This window comes from Gracilinanus agilis, chromosome 4 (assembly GCF_016433145.1).
Source record: "Gracilinanus agilis isolate LMUSP501 chromosome 4, AgileGrace, whole genome shotgun sequence".
NCBI classification, from domain to species: domain Eukaryota; kingdom Metazoa; phylum Chordata; class Mammalia; order Didelphimorphia; family Didelphidae; genus Gracilinanus; species Gracilinanus agilis.
The window spans coordinates 522,092,241-522,112,253 of NC_058133.1; the positions used below are offsets into that span (position 1 = coordinate 522,092,241).

Genomic DNA, 20,013 nt, shown 5'->3' on the forward strand with positions numbered 1-20,013 from the left:
AGCTGCTTGCAGCCACACGGTAGGCTCGGGGGAGCCGAGGCGTCCTCGGTACAGAACCAAGAAGACTCTCGGGCGTAGCTCACTGCTCCTGGGCACAGATGCCCGTCCCCCGCCCCCCCCAGGCTGCTGCGTCCCAAGCGTGTCTTCTTTTTAAACTTACTCCAGGGACCGGGACCAGGATCTCCCGGAGGCTCGGACGGCTTCTGTGGGGATGAGAGAGGAGGCAAGGCAGGAAGAAGAAAGACCCCAAGATTGGCAGGGGCCCAGGGAAGGCGGAGACATGGTATCCTCCAGCCACCTGCTGGACGCCTTGGGCCCCTCCCCTCCCTGCCACTCGCAGACAGGTGGGATCACGCGTGTGCGCAGGTCTTGTCCTCCCCCTAGAATGGCAGCCTCTTGAGGGCAGGAGCTCCTCCTTCACAGATGTCTTTGAACCACTAGTGTCGGGCACATGTTAGCCATTTCACAAGGGCTGGGAGAACTGAGTTTCGCTACGTGGGCAGCGTGCTGTAGAGGAGAAAAACATGAGGCAGGGAGAGATCAGCCTTTGCACCCGCCTCTGCCCCTTGCTGGCTATACAATCCTGGGTGAGTCCCTTCCCTTCACTCACGTTCCTCCTTTATGTTCCTGCCCACTGTGGGAAAATACAGGAGGATGAGTTGTGTGTTGGGATGGGAGTGCCTTCTCCCTCCGTCTCTGTCTCTCTGTCTCTCCCTGTCTTACTCCTTCTCCGCCTCTGTCTTTGTCTCTCTCTCTCTGTCTCTCCCCACCCCCTTCTCCTTCTCCTGGGTCCCCTCAGCTGGATGCCAGGCAGTCTCATCATGGCCCCTGGGGGTTGGCAAAAGGTGACCCTCAGAAATAATGCTATTGTCGAGAGGAAGCTTGAAGATGGAGACGTCTTTGGGGAAAGAAAGGTGGTGCGGCCTAATTATGGGGACCCACTTGGGTACAGCGGTGAAAGAAAGCTGGGCCTTCCTGGCCCCTGTGCCAACCTAACCACCTGCCGGTCTCCAGGAGGGTTCCCCTGGGGCAGTCCTGACCACCCTTGTGCCAAGCAGGCACCCCCTAAACCACAGTGGCTTCTGGGTGGCATTGGGGGCAACCTTGTGGGCAGTGTGGGAAGCACTCGGGTGAAGCTTTCCTTGCTCCGGATTTCCCCAAGTCAAGCAAGACTCGTTACTACCCACAAGGTGGCTCCCAATGCCACCCAGAAGCTTCCTCATCGCTGCCTGGACTGCAGTCCTTCCTCACCACCGTGCCACCTCGATGCCTGCTGATGGACCGACAAACATGAGTAAATCTAGTTAAGGGTCTGGAGACGTCCCCAGGATAAGGCCCCAACTCCTCAGCCAGCCTCTCGCACCCTTGTCCCAAGTTACCTTTCAGAACCTTCTCCCTCAAATTCCCAGCAGAATACTTTCCACTGCCTGTGACCAGATTCTGATTCCCACCACCACACCTTTGCTCATGCCGTGCCCTTGTTTACGGCGCCCTCGTTTGCCCTCTCTACTGTTGGCAACCAGGTCACAGGGTAGAGCTATAGCCTTTGGCCAGAGCCTCTCGGCTTCTCTAGGAATCGGCTGGAAAACTGGGGGAAGCCGGCGATGCTGCTGCTTCTTGGGGAAGGCTGAGGTAACCCTCTCTGTCGTCAGTGAGGCGTCCTTCCCTGCCCACAGGGCCTCCCGTTCTCCCTCAGATGCCACCCGGCACTCTCCCTCATGATCCTGTGTGCATCGAGTTCTAGCTCCGGGAAGGCAAAGCCTCTCTTGCTGGGGATTGCTCGGGACGCTCGAAAATGGACCGACTCCAGAACCCGGGAGAGACTTCCTTCCTCTGTTGCCCTGCTGGCTAATGGCATTCACAGAACGCTTCGGTCTTTCAGGTCCAGAAGAAGGTCAGCCGGTGCCTGCCAGGGAATATCTGTGGATGAGATTCTCTGAAGGGGGCGCGCTTGGATTATTTTCACATCCACCACAGCAGATACCCGGCTCGAGGCTTCTCACTGTCCCCCCCTGCTCTCCTTTTGGCCAAGGTAAGGGCAAGCCCACATCTAGAATTTTGTCTTCCCGATCGTCCGGCCTCTTAACCCCTCTGAGGGAGGCCCCTCCAGCCCCCGTCCGCACTCCTCCTCTCTGGGTCCTTCTAGAAGCCCTGGCAGGTCTGTCCCATTTTTCCTCCTCCTGTCACCCCGGTTTCAGCTCTCAGTGCCCCTGGGCTGCTTCTTGGCATCCCCTCCTGCCGCTGCCCAGAGACGCTTTGTCTTCTCCCCTCTATCCCGCCTCACAGGTGATGCCTTGCCGTAGCTTCCTGGCCCTGGTCCTGGCCGTGGCCCTGCTGGGGCTGCCGTTCCTGCCATCGGGTGAGTTCTGACTTGAGAAGAAGGGCTCCAGGCAGGCTCAGTCCCTCATGTCGCAGAGAAGGCTGGGAAGGGGAGGGCCAGGAGGCTCCATTCGGCCCAACAAACATTTCTTTTCAGTATCTTCACTGAACAGAAATCCTCCCCTTCTCCCCCTCGTACCAATGGACAGCAGTCAGCCTCGCCCCAAACTGGCCTCGTCCGGGAAATGGGCGTCTCGGAGGGAACAGAATCAACTCTGTTTGGGCCCTGAAGTGAAGGCCGGGCCTAGGCTCTTGGGCTCCAGCGTCCGCTGGCTGTGGGCTTGGGGAGGGGACGGCAGTGGCCCTACGGCCTGCCAGTCTTCTATTCCGGAGGCTCTTCGGCCGCTGAGCTGGGGGCTGGGGACGGGAGACCAGGAGGCGGAGGCTAGAGCCTGGGCCCGGTGGATGAGGCTTTTCAGCTCTCTAATGCTTCCTGCTTTTCTCCCCCAGGCCTTTCCCAGGAATGTCCCAAGTACAAGGTCAACACCTGCCAGGAGTGTATCAAGTCAGGCCCAGGCTGTGCCTGGTGCAAGGCTCTGGTGAGACGTGGCGCCCCGGCAGCATCGAAAGTGGCAGGGGCGAGAGGGAGGGATAAAGGGAAAATTCTCTTCCCCGTGCCTCCCTTGGCTGACCCATCGCCACCGGGCTGGGCTTGGGAGGGGCTGCCCGGGCCCAGGGCCTCTCTGCCTTCGGGTCCAAGTCTTTACCGGCTGCGGCCAAAGGATGCCGCGGTGAGCAGTGGGCAGGATTTCGAATGAGCCCATGTGGGTGAGAAGGCGGCTTCTGAATGGAGTCGTGGGCCCTGCTGGGCAGGTCTGGGTACGCCCATCAGGCTGGGCCAGGAAGTCTGGAGGCTGCCTGGTAGAACCCTAGTGGGGGGAGGGGGAAGCAGAAAGTGCGAGGAAAGGCCCAGGCTCCAAGCTAGAGAGAAATAGAAGAGGAGACCAAGCCAGGGTTTAGGCCAGTGACCACCCTTCCATCCACTATTCATGAAGCGCTTTGGTGAAGAAACAGGGAAGCTGAGGCCCAGACTCAGCGGGGCAGCCTCGAGTGCTTCAGTCTGACCCACAGCGCCGGGCCTTGCGATGGCTCTCTCCCATGGTCTCCGCTGAAACAGAGCTCTTCCTCCCAGCTCGTCCCCCGGGGAGCCCAGCCTCCTCCAAGCAGCTTTCTCTTTGCGCCTCTGACCCATCCTTGCTGTCTTCCCCCAGAACTTCGCCGAGAGAGGAGAGCCTGATTCCATCCGCTGCGACACGAGTCAGCAGCTCCGGCAGCGGGGCTGCCAGGAAGATGACATCGTGAATCCCCACAGCCTGGTCAGGCCCATGCCTGATCCCCCCGGCACCAAGCCATCCCAGCTGACACCTCAGAACATCCAGCTCCGTCTGCGGCCAGGTGGGGCTTGGGGAGGCTTCACAGATCCTGCCAAGGGCCCTCGTCCCCCAGGATTCCCCCCCCCCCCCGGGCCTGTGAGTTCAGGGGGCACGGACCTCCCTGAGCAGGCCAGGCCGTGGGGCAGAGCACTCAGGTCTCAGGACAGGAGGGCCCAAGCCGATGACCAGCAATGACTTGGCCATCGACAGGGCCCGTGACTTAACCAAATGCCAAATTCCCCCCCAGGTCTGGCCCTCAGGAGGTGCTGAAAAGAAGCTGAAGGATGAGGGAGTCTCAGAACATCAGCTAGAGGAAATCAGGGTCCAGAGGAAGGGAAGGGCCTGCCCGAGGGCACACAGGCAGCAAACAGCAGAGGCAAAGCTGGAAGGAAGGAAGGAAGGAAAAGGGGAAAGAAGAAGGGAGGGAGGAAAGAAGAAAAGAACGAAGGAAAGGAGGGAGGGTAGGGCGGGCGGAATAAAGGGGAAAGGAGGAAGGATTCAGCTCGGTGCCTGGCGCGTAGTAGGTGCCACATCTATGTTTACTGACAGACTGACTCTTAGGGCTCAGTGGGCTGTGGTGTGCCTTTAGGCCTGGCCTGCTGCCAGAAGGGCCTTCTCTGCGGCTGTTTTCCTAGACCGCAGCTTGGCGCAGGGTCCCTTGTTAGAATGTAGCGTTCCACGCTCCCATCCATCCCTGTGCAGCACGATCGATCCCAGCTGCTGCCCACTGACACGTGCCCACAAGAGGAGGACGAGAGGGCTTCCCATGTGGCTGCCAGGGCGCGACAAGAGGGCCCGAGGGGACCGCCCTGGGGGAGGCCCGATTTCTAGAGGAGAGCCGGCCCAGGTAGTTGGGAGGGCTCCGGGATGACCAGTCAACCACCTGCTTGTCTTCCCTGGTAGGTCAGATGGCAGCATTCAACCTGACCTTCCGGCGGGCCAAGGGCTACCCCATCGACTTGTACTACCTCATGGACCTGTCCTACTCTATGTATGATGACCTGATCAATGTGAAGAAGCTGGGGGGTGACCTGCTGAGGGCCCTGAATGAGATCACCGAGTCTGGCCGCATAGGTGCCCATCTGCACAGGGCGGGGAGAGGAGCTGGAGGGCCTCGGGCCTAGGGTTGGGGGCAGGGGGAGGTTCAGTGGTAGGGACACCCCTCCTGCCCCACTTCTCCCCTCTGCTGCCCACAGGAGCCTCAGGCTGTCAGGACACATAGCTTTAGTCCCAGGGGCAGGGCTTATATGGGCATTATGAGTTAAGAGGAATGCTGGGAAAGATTGAGTCCCCTTCATTTTATAGATGAAGGAACTGAGGCATAGAAGGGCAATGACTTGCCCAGGGTCACATAGGAAGTATCAGAGGTGGGATTTGAACCCAGGTCCATCCCCTCCTCTACTCCAGCTCTGGAGGTATGGGCTGGCTCTCGCCTCTCAGGTCGAGTGAGTTAGTTATATGCCTCCCCTCCTGGGGATCTGCCTGGTCCTCCCAGGCTCAGGCTGTGCCCCCCAGAGCCACGAGGGAGCCGGCTCTTGGCCAGACGCCTGACCTCTGAGCACCGGAAGGTTCCAGGGTGCTCTTCCTGGCCCTGGCTTGGTCCCTCTAAATGGCAGCTTGAATAGAACCCACCAGAGCCCTTAAAGAGAAAGGCGGCCGGGCCACAGACACCAGTGACAGGGATCGATAGACTTTCTGCAGACGCCCAGAGTGCGTAGCTCACTACCTCCGAGAACTCCTCGGGGAGGACATTCCCTTCACAGGCACTGGCAGCTTCTCGGCTCTCCCTTCTGGGTGCGGCCTGAGAGCGCAGGGGCCCCCCACCCCAGCCCAGGGTTCTGACCTGTCTCGGTACCTCGTGCCTCCTGGTTCTGAGGCACCCGGGGCCCCCCTGGACTCCCAGCAGGCCATGCCCCTGCTCTGCTCTTGAGCTCGCTGCCTTTACCCGGCCGCCTTGTTTATCCTGGACTCTTCTTACTTTGGGGCTCCTCCTCCGGGAAGCCTTTCCCGATTCCCCCCAGGCTCCTCGGGCAGGCCTTGGCTAAGGTCCTGCTAATGGCCGGTAGCTGGGCTCTGCCGGGGCCCCGTCGTGCTCTTGGGTCACGCCAGGAGCAGGCCGGCCAGCCTCACTCTCTGCTTCGTCCCTCGCCCCCTCTGGTGATCCTGCAGGCTTTGGCTCTTTTGTGGACAAGACGGTGCTGCCCTTTGTCAATACCCACCCCGAGAAGCTGAAGCACCCGTGCCCGACGAAGGACACCCAGTGCCAGCCTCCCTTTGCCTTCAAGCATGTGCTGAGGCTCACCGATAACTCCAACCAGTTCAAGAGTGAGGTCGGGAAGCAGCTCATCTCTGGGAACCTGGATGCCCCTGAGGGGGGCCTGGATGCCATGATGCAGGTGGCCGTGTGCCCGGTAAGCCGCCCGGACGCCCCTCCCCGGCTGCTGAACGGGGGCCAGAGGAACCCATCTTTGTCGCCGTCTGGTCCTTGCCGTCGCCCGAGGCCCCCAGCGGTTGGGCTTTCTTTCCTTTGGGTACCCCTGGGTGGATGAGGGGCCGGGCAGGGCGGGGCCCACTGGGCTGGGGGGACCCATCAAAGCCCCCAGACGTCGCCCCGTCTGTTCCCACCTTCCTCCCTACCCGGACCTCCAGTCAAGAAGCGTTTCCTAAGAGCCTACGGTGTGCCAGGCTCTGGGGCTACAAAAAGGGACGAAAGGCGATCCGGGCCCTCGAGGAGGGCGCCTAATGGGGGGTGCCACGTGCAAACAAGCCAAGGGCAGGCTCAAGCGGGAGACGGCCCGCAGGGACGGGGCTCCCCACGTGGAGCCCCGCCACGCCGGCCGTCCTCCGGGCGCTCGGCCGCTTACCGCGAGGCAAGGGAGAAGGGGCGGCGCCGAGCGTCCATCAGCCCGAAACGTCGGCCTTGGCTTTTAGGATGAGATCGGCTGGCGCAACGTGACCCGCCTGCTGGTGTACGCCACCGACGACGGCTTCCACTTTGCCGGGGACGGGAAGCTCGGTGCCATCCTTACGCCGAATGACGGCCGCTGCCACCTGAGGAACAACCTCTACGAGGACAGCAACAAGTTCGTGAGTGCCTCCGAGAGCAGCCCTGCCGCGAGGCCGGGCCAAGGCGCCATCGCCCCGGGGAGGAGCGCAGCCGGGACGGCCGAGCCTTTCCCTGGGGCTCGGGGGGCTCCTGGAGCCCGCGGCCGTCCTCGTTGTCCGTTGGCCCCCGGCACCAAGGGCCCGGGATGGGAGCCGAGGAGGGCGGGCAAGGGAGCGGCGCAGCCCCGGCGCCTGTTTGGGCATCGAGGGCACGGCCGGGCTGGGCCAGCGGGACGGGGCGGAGCCTGGGGGCTGGACGCTCCCCGTACTGACCTCTCTCCCTCTCTCCGCCCAGGACTACCCCTCCGTGGGGCAGCTGGCCCAGAAGCTGGCAGAGAACAACATTCAGCCCATCTTCGCCGTGACCAAGAAAATGGTCTCGACGTATGAAGTGAGTGGTGGGGCAAGTCCGCGAGCCTGTTTGCCTCAGTTTCCTCCTCTGTAAAATGGGATGGGAACAGCTCCTCCCTCCGAGGGTCGTCGTCCAATGGGATTCTGCAAAGTGCTTCTTGGGCCTGTGGCCGCTCCCAGGAGGACCACGATTTATCTCTCAGCAAGCGCTCGGCTCTGGGCCGCCGGGGGGCAGAAATCGCCTCCTCCAGGCCTTTGGCCTTCGCTCTTTCACGCCAACGAGGACTGAAACCGGCAGAGGGTCCCAGCCGAGTCCCAGTCGGGCTGGCAGAAGGCTGGGCGGGGGCTGCCAGCCTCGGGAACCTTAGCGTGGGGGGGGGGGTCATGGGTCAGGAGCAGGAACCTCATTACCTCACAGATGAGGAAGTCACCCCGAGGGGGCGGATCACCAGCCTTGAGCCGAGACTGCCCGAGTGTCCGCGTGGGAAGGGGATGTCCGGATGGGCAGCTGACACCCATTTGTCACTGGGCGGGGCAGCAAGATGGACTCGCCCGAGGTTGCCAGGGTGGGATTCGAACCCAAGCCTTCCGTCTATAGAGTCAGGGCCCTTTCCACTGTGCTGACCTACAGGGAGCCTGCGCTGGGCAGTGCCCTCCACCAGCTTATCCTCGTGGGTCCCAGACCCGCATCAGCTGCTCAGTCAGTTGGCATTTTTCAAGCCCCTTCTGCGTGCTGGGGAGAGGGAGGCTGCGGGCAGGGCGGCCGGGCCCAGTGAGAGGACTCGTGTGGGCACGTCGTCCCTGGCCTCGGCCCCACTGCCCGGCCCGCTCCGTGGCAGCCCCACTCGCTGCCTGCTAATGGTTCTGGCTATAGCCTCCCCCGGCCCTCTCTGAGAGCTCTTGGGCCCTGGCAGGGGAGGGGAGCAGAAGGGGTGCCCGCCGTGCTCCGGGGCGCTCCCCCCTGCCTGCACGCCAACGGTTACTCCTCAACTGACAGAAACTCACGGAGATCATTCCCAAGTCAGCCGTCGGGGAGCTGTCCGACGACTCCAGCAACGTGGTCCAGCTCATCAAGAACGCGTACAACGTGAGTGGCAGAAGGAGGCCGCCCGGCCGATGGGGTGGGGCCCCTCCGTTCCTGCAGAAAGTGGCCATAAAGGCCAACAGGGAGGCGGCTGAAAGCCGCTGACCACTAGAGGCGGCCACCAGGCCTTGGGCTGTAGGGGACGAGCTGGGCGGGGGAGGCGGTGAAGTCACAGTGCTGTGGCCTGTTTGAGCCCCCTTCCCTGCGGGGCCCTCGTGGAAAGAGCCCAGAACGCAAGAAGGCCTTCCCCACGGGAGAAGGCCGAGAAGGCCCGCGGTCCCCTTCCCTCGGGGACAGAAAGAATGTGGGGGCTGCCGGGGGGTCCCTACGGCGTCGCCTCCACCGACGGCTCCTTCTCTGCCTCCAGAAACTGTCCTCGAGGGTCTTCGTGGATCACAGCATCATCCCGGACACCCTGAAGGTCACCTACGACTCCTTCTGCAGCAAAGGCCAGTCGAGTGTGGACCAGCTCAGAGGAGACTGTGACGGCGTCCAGATCAATGTGCCGGTAAGAGGCCCCCCCTCTGGGCCAGCTCCATGTGCACCATGCAGTGATGCAGTGATCTCTGGGGCAGAGAGAGGGGGTGGCAAAGGGCAGAGAGCTAAACTGAGGCACAGCAGGGACAAAGCTGGGGGAGGAAGCCCCTGGGGCTTCTGGCTACCACTGGCTTGGCCAACCCTGCCCCTTGTCTTCCTGGAGACCCTCTATCTCGGGTTGAGGCGGGGGTTTAAGCCTTCTCTTCTTTCTGTCTTAGAATCAATACTGCAGGCAGAGCTGGGTGGTTCAGTGGATTGAGAACCAGGCCTAAAGACGGGAGGTCCTAGGTTCAAATCTACCTTCCTAGCTAAGTGACCCTGGGCAAGTCACTTCACCCCCATTGCCTAGCCCTTACCTCTCTTCTGCCTTGGAACTAACACACAGTATTGATTCCAAGATGGAAGGTGAGGGTTTAAAAAAAAAAAAAAAAAGAATCAATACTGGGTATTGGGTTCCAGGGCAGAAGAACAGCAAGGGCTGGGCAATGGGGGCGAAATGATTTGTCCAGGGTCACCCAGCTAGGACCCATTCTGTCCAAGACCAGATTTGAACTCGGGACCTCTGGACTCCAAGCTCAGTGCTCCATCCACTCACCAAACCACCTAGCTGCCCCCACTATCTCCTGTCTACACATCTCAGACTCCTGAGATTTGGGGCTTGCAGGGCACTTCAGGGTTGGTGACGATGATTTCCTGCTAATAGCCAGGATTTCTGTGGCCCCTACTATGTGCCAGGCACTGTGCTAAGCACTTAACAAAGAGAACCTCATGGGAGCTTCACAAAAGCTCTGAATTAAGTGCTTTAATTGTCCCCTTTTTGTAGTTTAGGAAACTGAGGTAGACAGAGGTGCAGTGACTTGTCCAAGGTCACCGAGCTGCTTGACTATCCACTGGGAAGGACCTGATTAGAGCTTGAGCCTTTGGGACTCTGGGATGTTCTCTGGGCTCTTTGATGCCCAGGTGCCAATCATTGGCTGAGGCCAGCCCAATCCCAAATTTCTCCTCCTGCCCTGAAGTGATCTCTAGCCACAGCTCAGGGATCCTCCTGTGTTTGGACAACTCTGACCTGTAGGGCCTTCGCTATCCTCAGGCCAGATGGGCTTCTGTACCTTCCCCTGGCAACTAGTGACAGGTCCTGCCCTCTGGTGCCAGGCAGAACAGGTTGACCCTTGGCCACATGACTCCCTGAGCCTGCTTTCTCTTGTTAAATTTCTGAACTTTGGCATCCAAGGAGCAGTCCACCTCCCCCCACCCCAGCTCTCCCAGGGAGCCCACAAGGCTTCATGTGTCTGTGTCCTATCCTATTGGCAGAGGAGGCCTGTGCTGGCATTCTTCCTCTTGCCCTCTGGGACAGAAGAGGCCACTTCCAATTTCTTGTTCGCTATTGGGGCTGGCCCTGATTCCAGGTGTTTGCTGCTGGGTGGGAGTGGGGAGGGGGTCCAGGTGTTGGCTTCCAGGCAGGGAGCTCCCTCTTTCCTGCCCAGGGGGCTGCTTAGATGGGGAGGGAAGGGCCAGGAGGACAAGTGGTGGCTTTTAGGGAGGAGGGGAAGCCAAACGCTGGAGCCATTTCTTTCTTTCTTTCTTTTTTTTTCCCCCCTAAAACCCTTACTTTCCATCTTAGAATAAATTCCAAGTATTGGTTCTAAGGCAGAAGAGTGGTAAGGGCTAGGCAACTGGGGGTTAAGTGACTTGTCCAGGGTCACACAGCTAGGAAGTGCCTGAGGCCAGATTTGAACCTAGGACCTCCAGTCTCTAGGCTTGGCTCTCAATTCACTGAGCCACCCAGCTGCCCCCTTTTTTTTCTTTATTCTTTCTTTATTGATTGATTTAAAATAATTTTCCATGGTTCCATGATTCATGTTCCCTCCCTCCCCTCTTCCCTTCCCCCTCCCAGAGAGGACAAAGCAATTCCACTGGGTTATACATATGCTAGCACTAGATACCTATTTCCATATTATTCATTTTTGTAATAAAGTGATCTTTTGAAGCCAAAACCCCAATCACATACCCATACAAACAAGTGGTAAATCATATGTTTTCTTCTGCATTTCTGCTCCCACAGTTCTTTCTCTGGATGTGGATAGCTTCTTTCTCATAAGTCCCTCAGGAGTGTCCTGGGTCATTGCGTTGCTATTATTAGCAAAGTCAGTTACATTCAATTGTGCTACAATGTATCCATCTCTATGTACTATGTTCTCCTGGTTCTGCTCCTTTCGCTCTGCATCAGTTCATGGGGGTCGTTCCAGTTCACATGGAATTCCTCCAGTTCATTATTCCTTTGAGCACAATAATATTCAGATACCACAATTTGTTTAGCCATTCCCCAATCGATGGACACTCCTTCATTTTCCACCACGAAGAGCATGACTATAAATATTTTTGTATACACATTTTTCCCCTTATCTCTTTGGGGTACAAACCCAGCAGTGGTATGGTTGGATCAAAGGGCAGGCATTTTTTTAAAGTTCTTTGGGTATAGTTCCAAATTGCTTCCAAAATGGTTGGATTAATTCACAGTCTGGCCATTTCTTAAAAGGTTGAATTTGCCAAAAGGGGCCAGAAAGATGAGTGGAGAGCTCAGTGGTGCCTCCCACTTAAACACACAGAGGGACCCTCCCCAGCTGGTGAGGAGTGGCAGCTGCAGGGTACTCTGAGCATCTCTTGGACCTATCCCTCGAGGCTTGACCAAGAGACAAAAGCCTTACTAAAATGACAGCAAAGGAAAAGTGATAAATGTTGGAGGGGATGTGGCAAAATTGGAACATTAATGCATTGTTCATGGGGTTGTGAATGGATCCAACCATTCTGGAGTGTAATTTAGAGCTCTAAAAGACTGCCTGCCCTTTGATCCAGCCATACCACTGCTGGGTTTGTACCCCAACGAGATCATAGATAAACAGACTTGTACAAAAATATTTATAGCCGCACTTTTTCTTCTTTTTTTTTTTTTAAACCCTTGTACTTCGGTGTATTGTCTCATAGGTGGAAGAGTGGTAAGGGTTAGCCGCACTTTTTATGATGGTAAAAAATTGGAAAATGAGGGGATGCCCTTTGGGGAATGACTGAATAAGTTGTGGTATCTGTTGGTGATGGAATACTATTGTGCTCAAAGGAATAATGAACTGGAGGAATTCCATGTGAACTGGAACAACCCCCCAGGAACTGATGCAGAGTGAAAAGAACAGAACCAGGAGAACATTGTACACAGAGATGGATACATTGTAGCACCATCGAATGTAACTGACTTTGCTACTAGCAGCAATGCAATGACCCGGGACAGTCCAGAGGAACTTAGGAGAAAGAACGTTATCCACATCCAGAGGAAGAATTGTGGGAGCAGAAACTCAGAAGAAAAACAACTGCTTGATCACATGGGTCAATGGGGATAGGATTGGGGATGTAGACTGTAAAGGATCACCCTAATGCAAATATTAATAATATGGCAGTAGGTCTTGATCAGTGACACATGTAAAACCCAGAGGAATTGCTCATTGGCTAGGAGGGAGGGGAGGGAAAGAACATGAATCTTGTAACCACGGAAAAAAATATTCTAAATCAATTAATTAAATAAAAATTTTCCAAAAAAAAAGAGAGAGATAAGAGCCAGAGGGCCTCCCTGGCCAGGCTTTTGTCCCACTGGCATAGCTGGGAGGCCTGGGAGGCTGAGCTCTCTCCTCTCTTTAGCCCTGGGCTCCTCCTTACCCCCCCTCCCCACCCTGGCCTATCAGCCTCTGGGCTCATTCCTCCTCCTCCTCCTCCTCCTCCTCTCAGATCACCTTCCAGGTGAAAGTGACTGCCGCTGAGTGTGTCAAAGAGCATTCCTTCACCATCCGGCCCCTGGGCTTCACTGACACCGTCAACGTCCAGGTACTGCCCCTCTGCGAGTGCCAGTGCGAGGGTGAGAAGCTCAACAGGAAGCACTGCGATGACAAGGGCTTTGTGGAATGCGGCATCTGCAGGTGAGGGCACTGCCCCCAGGCACCCATGCTCTGATGGGACACAGTCTTCCTGCCTACACAGCTGGAGTACCTCTGGTGGGGGGGACCTCATTACCACCGAGCCAGTGTTTTCATGGGTGGCGCCTTCCTCCAGGCCACATGCACCCAGGCTCACCAAGACCGAGACAGCCCCAGGTCCTGGGGACCTCATACCTCGGTTCCCTCCTCGATAGAAGCATAATAAGAGGAGAGCAAAAGGATGCCTTCCTGGGGCCGCCAACCTCAAACCTTGCTGGGCCCCTGGGAGAGAGAGAAGCTAAGAAATGACTAAGACATTCTCCTGGGCTCTGATGCCAGACAGGGTCAGTCGGGGAGAGACTTGAGAAAAGAGGGCAGAGACGTGCAGAGAGGCAGAGAACCTGGAGGGACAGAGAGAGGGGAGAGGGAGAGAGACAGCCAGAGAGGCAAGAGATGGAGACCCAGAGACAGAGAAGCAGAGGGAGAGGGGCAGGGAGGGAACAGAGGATGGGCCCCGGGCCTCCATCTTCTACTGGAAGGAGGGGCCACCACAAGGGTCCCAGGCCATCAGCCGCCCTCGTGGCAGGGAGGCCTGAAGATGATCCCAGGAGAGGAAGGAGAGGTCAGGGTCCCGGGCCTGTCTAAGGGCCTTGAGCCGAGCCACAAAGAAAGCCAGGGCTCTGAGAGGCGGCTGAGGAGAGAGACGAGGCGAGGGCCCACTGGCATGGAAAGGAGGGTGCCGAGGGGAGCCCCGCGCAGTAGGCCCGGCCAGAGATGGACCCCAAAAGAGCAGTTGGAAGGGCTCAGCCCGGCTCGCCTCACCTGGGGAAGCAGAGGGCAGACGGGCATCGGGCCGTGGGGGAGGGAGTTCCCTGGGGGTGGCACGGGGGAGCCCTCGGGCCCCTTCCAGCAGGGGGAACCCCTCCCGCCCCCCGGCCGGGCCTCCCCTCCCCCCCCCCCAGGTGTGACCCGGGCCACATCGGCAAGACATGCGAGTGCCAGACCCAGGGCAAGAGCAGCCAGGAGCTGGAGGGGAGCTGCCGGAAGGACAACGGCTCGGTGCTGTGCTCGGGCCTGGGGGACTGTGTGTGCGGGCTGTGCACCTGCCACATCAGCGACAACCCCAACAAGCAGATCTACGGGAAGTTCTGCGAGTGCGACAACGTCAACTGCGAGCGCTACGAGGGCCAGGTCTGCGGGGGCGGAGGTGAGGCCCGGCGACCCCCGGCAGCCCGGGGGGGGGGGGGCTCCCGCCTCTGCGGCCTCCGTGGGCCGGACGGCTCCCGCCTAGGCCCCTGCTGCACACGGACAGGCTCCTCCCTGCTCCAGATCACATTCCACCGTGCCATGAGGGCGCCTCAGTAGGTAGCTGGGCACCCTGCCAAGCCCGCAGTGGGCTGGCAGCTCAGGGAAGCCTTCTGCCCCCCCCAGCGGGCGCTACCCAAACGCTTCTCCCCCGCCGATGGGGTCTTGGGGGCCTGATCCCTCGGGAGCCCGGGCCTGGGGGCCGCTGAGCAGCCGTGTCTCCCTGTCAGGTCGAGGCCGCTGCGACTGCGGCAAATGCCTCTGCTCGCCGGGCTTCGAAGGGACGGCGTGCCAGTGCCAGAAGTCCACCGAGGGCTGCCTGAACATCCGCAAGGTCGAGTGCAGCGGCCGCGGGCGCTGCGAGTGCAACGTGTGCAAGTGTGACATGGGCTACCAGCGCCCGCTGTGCGAGGAGTGCCCGGGCTGCCCGTCCCCCTGCAGCCAATACGTGTGAGCAGGAGCCCCCGGGGATGGCGAGGGCACTGGTGTGGGCAGACAGTGCGGGGAGCAGACCTCGGAGGGCTGGGACCGATGTCTGGCCGAGAGGCTCCTCCTGGGCCCAAGGACCGCTCGTGCCCGGGCTCTTCTCACTGGAGCTGGGCGGGCTCTCTGCTAAAGCTGCCCTTCCCCTACCTTCTCCACATGCCAGGGGCTCGCGGGCCCACCCTTGTCTGCCGCTGCGGGTGTCCCGCTTCTGGCCCCAGATGAAGGGGGCCCAGCAGGCAGGACTCCGCCCGGCCCCAGCCCGGCCCAGGGGCTGGCATGGCGCTGGGGGCGCCGCGGCCACTGATGCCCGCCCGGCGCTCTCTTCCAGCTCCTGCGCCGAGTGCCTGCAATTCCAGACGGGCCCCTTTGCCAAGAACTGCAGCGTGGCGTGTTCCGGCCTCACCCTGTCCCTGACCCCCCTGCGGGGCAAGTCCTGTAAGGAGCGGAACTCGGCCGGCTGCTGGCTGACCTACACCATGAAGCAGCTGGACGGGCGGGAGAAGTACCAGATCTACGTGGATGAGAAGCAAGGCAAGGGCTGAGCCTTCCCTCCCCTGCTCGGGGCTCCCCAGGGTCGGCTCTGTCGGGATGCTGAGGCTCCGAGTTCAGATCCCACGTGGGCCCCACCTTCTTCCTCTGGAGGACACTTCTGCAGGGGGCAGGTGCAGGGGAGGCGATGCCCACAGCGTGGGGGTGCTCTGTCCAAGGGAGCCGGGTGCAGCGGGCGCTGGCCTCGGGGCTGCCTCTCCTCAGCCCCGGCGCCTCTGTCTGGTCCGCAGAATGCGTGGCGGGGCCCAACATCGCCGCCATCGTCGGGGGCACCGTGGTCGGCGTCGTGCTCATCGGGGTGCTGCTGCTGGCCGTCTGGAAGGTCCTGACGCACTTCAGCGACCTCCGCGAATACAAGCGCTTCGAGAAGGAGAAGCTCAAATCCCAGTGGAACAACGTGAGTGCGGCGCCCCGTCCCAGCGGGCAGGGGCCCAGCCTGTGCAGAGGCGGGGAGGCCGGACCACGGCGGGCCTAGAGGCCAGGAGCAGATTCTGGTCCTCCTAGGGAGCCCCGGAGGCTTCCTGAGCAAGAAGGGGGCCTGCTCAGAGCTCGAGTGGCCGGAAGGGAGGAGGGTCTGCCTGGCTGCGGCGGCCCAGATGGCCACTTGGCTGGGCCCAGGCTGGGGAGGACTCGGAAGGGCCGCTGTAGAGGGCGCCCTGATGGCCAGCCCGGACGTGAGGCTCCCAGAGCCGCACGAGCTGCCGCCACCACGGAGGGGGGCAGGGCAGGGTCGTCTCCCCCTCCCACCGGCCGCCCCTCACGGAAAGGGCTCGGAGTCCAGCGAGCTGATCGCACGTGGGCCACGTCCATGAAGTAGCCCATCTGCGCGTGGCCGGGCCGTGGCAGCCGAGGGGAGCCCGGCGGGCAGAAGCGACCCTGGCCGACGGGTGGCGGCTCCCCGGGGCCCCCGGCACGGCCGAGGGGAACAAGAGGACCAGAAGCAGGCCTGGGAGGTGCTTGGGATTCTGGGCGAGCTTCCGTCGGATGACGGGGTCGGCAGCCTGGGAGATGTGGGGGGCCGCCGGCATCGCAGGGCAGGATATCTTTGAGGCCTGGGCGCGTCGGGGGGCAGCAGGGCGGTGCCGCTGGACAAGGAGAAGGCGCAGGCAGGGCAGGCCTCTGGAGGGCACAAGAGGGGCTGCCCCGGCCGCCCCCTCCCTCCCCACAGAAAGGCCCCAAAGGCGGCGGCGCCGGGGCAGTTACGTGGGTGCTTCCTGCCTGGGGGCTCCCGCCCCGCCCGACCACGAGTTCATGGTCTCTTCCCAGGATAACCCCCTTTTCAAGAGCGCCACGACGACCATCATGAATCCCAAGTTCGCCGAGAACTAGGCGCCGCCGTTGCCTTCCGGAACACCCAGCAGGGCTGTGCGAGGACCCTCTGCCGGCAGCCCCGGGGCCGCTTGAACCCCAACCCCGATTAGACTTGGACCTGTCTGGAGGAGCTGCCCGGCGTCTGGCTGGATCTTCTCCCGCCTTCCTCGGGGAGGATTCTGGAGCTGGAGGCCCCCCACCCCCACCCCAGCCCCCCACCGCTTCTCCTCCCCCGCGGCCTTGCTGTTCGGCCCACACGACTGCTCGTGTTCACACGCCTCCTTCCTGCACCTGAGGGGTCCCTCCATCCACCCTCCGCTTCTGTGCTGAGCCTGAAAATCCGCGAGCTGGCTCGGGGCGGAGAAGCAGCCCTCGAGCTGGGAAGTCCTGGGTTCCAATCTGGATTCAGACATGTCCTAGCTGTGTGACCTTGAGCAAGTCACTTAACCTCCATTGCCCAGCCCGTTGCAGCTTCTGTTTGGAGCCAAAGGAAGCGAAGGGTTAAAAAAGGGATAGAATGACCTAAACGCTGTAGGCTGCGGTGCCGAAACATGGGTGCGAGGGTGGCAGGGCAGAATGGACGGACGGACGGGTGGGCAGAGGAGCGGGCGGAGGGACAAACAGGTACCAGGCGAATGGGCCGCCCTTACTGTGAAGTCCGAAGGGCCCATCGATGCTGGAACAGGACCCAGAGCTGGGGGTGTCTACACTGTCCTCCTCCTCATTTCGCCCAGGGCGTTCCCCCAGGCTCCCTCTGGTGGGTCATACAGCAGAGTCCGGCCCTCCGGGAGCAGGCGCTGACCGCCGGGCTCTCCCGTCTCCCCCAAAGCTGGCAGCAGAGCAGATGCAAGCGAGCCCCGGTTACAGCTAATGGCGCTTCTCCTTTTTTCTAAACTTCCATTAAAATGCCGCCTGCTGGCCCCGGCTCTCGGCTCTCGTTCTTCTCAGACAAACGCCTTAAAGCTCCCAGCGTCGGGGCGCCCCGACGCCCCCCCCAGGATGACGCCCAGCCCGGCCCGCCCGGGGGTTCCTGGAAGCTGGTCCCGTCAGCCTGGGCCCCGGTGGGGCTGGTGGGGGGGGGGGGCCGTGCACTCTTCTGAGAGGAAGAGAATGTTCTTTGTCCTGGGGTTCTCCTCTGTGTCTGCTGCACTGTAATGAGCAAAACTCGGCTTGAGGTGCCCTTTGGAGACCCCCAAAGCGCCCACTCGTGCCGGCCTCTGAGGCCAGGGTCAGAGCACATTCAGGCCTGGCCTGGCCTTTTCATCTCAGAGCCGGATTTCAGAAAGTCCGTCTGTGAGGCTCTAGCCCTGCCCCCCCCCCCCCCCCCCAGCTCCTCCGGACATCATGGAAGGAGGCGGGGATGACGTCAGAAGTGACAGACAGGTTGAGGGTGCTCTGAAGTCCCGGCACCCCACACTGAGGGTCCCCTGCTTCCTGCCAGCCTACAGGCCCGGGGCGATGCCCCCCACTCCTCAGGAGACCCTCCTTCAGGCCAAACCGTTACAAACATTGAACCAGCGTGGTCCGGAGCGGGGCAGGCCAACTGAGGCAGTAGGGGAGGGAGGGGAGGGGGCATGGCAGGCCTCGAGGAGCCTCCTCTCTTGTGGGGTCTGACCACGTGCCTTGGAGGGGGGTGACCAGCGAAGGTAAGGGGGTCCCTGGCTCTATGAGGGACAGCACCCACGGACTTAGGGCAAAGGACTGCCTTATGTGGGACCTCAGTTTCCCCAGCTGTAAAAGGGAGGCCCTAGAGGAGCCAACCTCCTGGAGGCCCTTCCCAGCTTTATCCAACATCCCAGGTAGACGGGCCACACGCAGCTTTGAGGTGCCCTGAACATGTGTGTCACTGCGGGAGTTGGGAACTGCTGGTGTGACTGCCCAGGCCGGGCCCCAGGAACAGACCCGTGAGCTGAAGAACTCACGGGCCTGATGAGGGAGGCCCGAGGGCCTTGGCTTGTTCACCTGGACTGACCCCCCTGGGCAGGGCAGAGTCCTTGGGCACCCCTCCCAAATGGCCCACCCGATCTGAGCAGATGGACTAAGGTTACTCCTGGAAGGCTGAGGCCTGGCCTAAACGGGAAACTGGCCAGGACTGGCCGGCTGATAATGGCTCCTGGAACTAGAAGGCCACATCTGAGCTCTCTTTCGGGAACCTAGAGCCAGGGTGGCCGCTGCTGCCGGCACCCAGGCGAGCCTGGAGCCAGGGTGACCACTGCTGCCGGCACCCAGGCAGCTGAAATCTTATCTTTTTCCTACTTATCTCTCCCCTCCGGAAAGTTTGGGGCTTCCGGCTGAAAACTGAGCTACCTGTCCTAGGTGCCTGCCATGGAAAATACTTAGAAAAATGGTTCAGGGAGCCAAAGGGGAAACCAGAGAACGCCCCCTCAAGCCCTCTGCCATGAAGGATGGATGCTTTGAGGGGAGGCCATAGGGGAAACCTCACTAATCCGGAATCTGGGGACACCCAGGCTTGGCTACAAGAATCTGTAAAAATGAGATTTGCTGAGGGGGTGACAGGAGTCCTTCGACCGAGCTGGCTGACCTTAGCCAACTGGTCTGGGCCTGTGGTGGATACTGGCCTCTGAGGCCTGGGATCTTGGGGCTCTGCCTCCAGGGCCCTCCCTACTGTACCCCACTCTGGAGGCATGGGGTGGGGGTCCTGACTCAGAGGAAGGATTCTGCCCTTGGCCAAAGGATACCAAGGTTTAGGGGTGCAGCAATGCTCCCCATTTTACAGATCAGGAAACTGAGGCCCACAGAGCCCTTGTGCCCAGGGTCACCTGGATGCTAGCCTCTGAGGCTCCAAGGTCCCTTCCAGCTCTGGGCCAAGTAATGAGCCCTGCCTCTGTGGAGGGGTTCCCTTGGGGAGGCACCCAGAGAGAAAGGAGGGGTCCAGCCTTTGGGGGGGGCTGGGTTGGGGCCGAGGCCGGGAGGGAAGGATCCGGCCACTCCTTGCCAGGCATGGCACCAGTCCCAGACTCAGTTTCTCACCCTCAGAAAGAACAAACTTTCTCTACTTCCCTTCCCCCCACACCACAGGCTGATTTCGGCGCCTGCGCAGGGAGGCCCATCGGCCCCGCCCCCGAACCGGCCGCCCCGCCCCGCGCATGCCCAGTGGCGAGCTGGGGGCGAGGTCGGGTGTCCGCCTCTCTGGCCGTCGGGGCTGTTCTTCCTCCGCGTCTGTGAGTGGCAGAGGCCCCAAAGCGCCTGCTCATGGAGCCCCGCGGCCCATTTCGGGCCGCATTGGTCGGGCCGCTGCTGCTGCTACTGCTGCCGCTGCTTCTGCCTCAATCCGGGCCGGCCGTGTCCGCCCAGAGCGCGGCCGCTGGTAAGAGCGCGTCCAGAGTGCACTGCGCCTGCGCTGGGTGGGGTAGGAGAGCGGAGGCTAGAGCGCCGCTCTCCCGAGCCCGTACCGGAAGGGAGAGAGGGGAGCCCCCGCCTAGGGCATGCTGCGCCTGCGCAGAGCTGGCGGGGCGCCCTCCTTTTCTCTACAACTTAGGAATGGGGAAACTGAGGCCCGGACGGGAGCGGGGGTGGGCTGAGGCCTGGCCTGGGCTTGGCTGGGGGCGGGGGGGGG

General features: G+C 60.8%; 2 protein-coding genes across 2 annotated transcripts in view; both read left to right on the forward strand.

Moving 5' to 3' along the window:
* Positions 1-1,982: 1,982 nt before the first annotated feature.
* On the forward strand, positions 1,983-17,362 carry ITGB2 (integrin subunit beta 2). The gene is made up of 16 exons (XM_044676596.1): positions 1,983-2,032; positions 2,287-2,359; positions 2,830-2,918; positions 3,591-3,774; positions 4,656-4,826; positions 5,922-6,163; positions 6,684-6,839; positions 7,153-7,248; positions 8,206-8,295; positions 8,660-8,800; positions 12,601-12,788; positions 13,748-13,992; positions 14,321-14,540; positions 14,905-15,107; positions 15,356-15,522; positions 16,392-17,362. The coding sequence occupies exons 2-16, from the start codon at positions 2,290-2,292 to the stop codon at positions 16,452-16,454; spliced, it is 2,325 nt and encodes a 774-aa protein (XP_044532531.1). The 5' UTR covers positions 1,983-2,032; positions 2,287-2,289; the 3' UTR covers positions 16,455-17,362.
* A 2,207-nt stretch (positions 17,363-19,569) lies between these two features.
* The window catches only part of LOC123244807 (PTTG1 interacting protein), a 14,522-nt gene continuing 14,078 nt past the window's right edge, over positions 19,570-20,013 (forward strand). The window contains exon 1 of the mRNA XM_044673423.1: positions 19,570-19,764. Coding sequence (XP_044529358.1) covers positions 19,650-19,764 — 115 coding nt within the window. The 5' untranslated portion in view covers positions 19,570-19,649. The remainder of the gene's footprint in view (positions 19,765-20,013) is intronic.

Excerpts from the sequence above, each read along its gene's own strand:
- ITGB2 (XM_044676596.1), top strand. The coding sequence starts at position 2,290 with ATGCCTTGCCGTAGCTTCCTGGCCCTGGTCCTGGCCGTGGCCCTGCTG. Across the intron at positions 6,840-7,152 it reads ACGAGGACAGCAACAAGTTC|GACTACCCCTCCGTGGGGCA; the intron begins GTGAGTGCCTCC and ends CTCTCCGCCCAG. Across the intron at positions 12,789-13,747 it reads GTGGAATGCGGCATCTGCAG|GTGTGACCCGGGCCACATCG; the intron begins GTGAGGGCACTG and ends CCCCCCCCCCAG.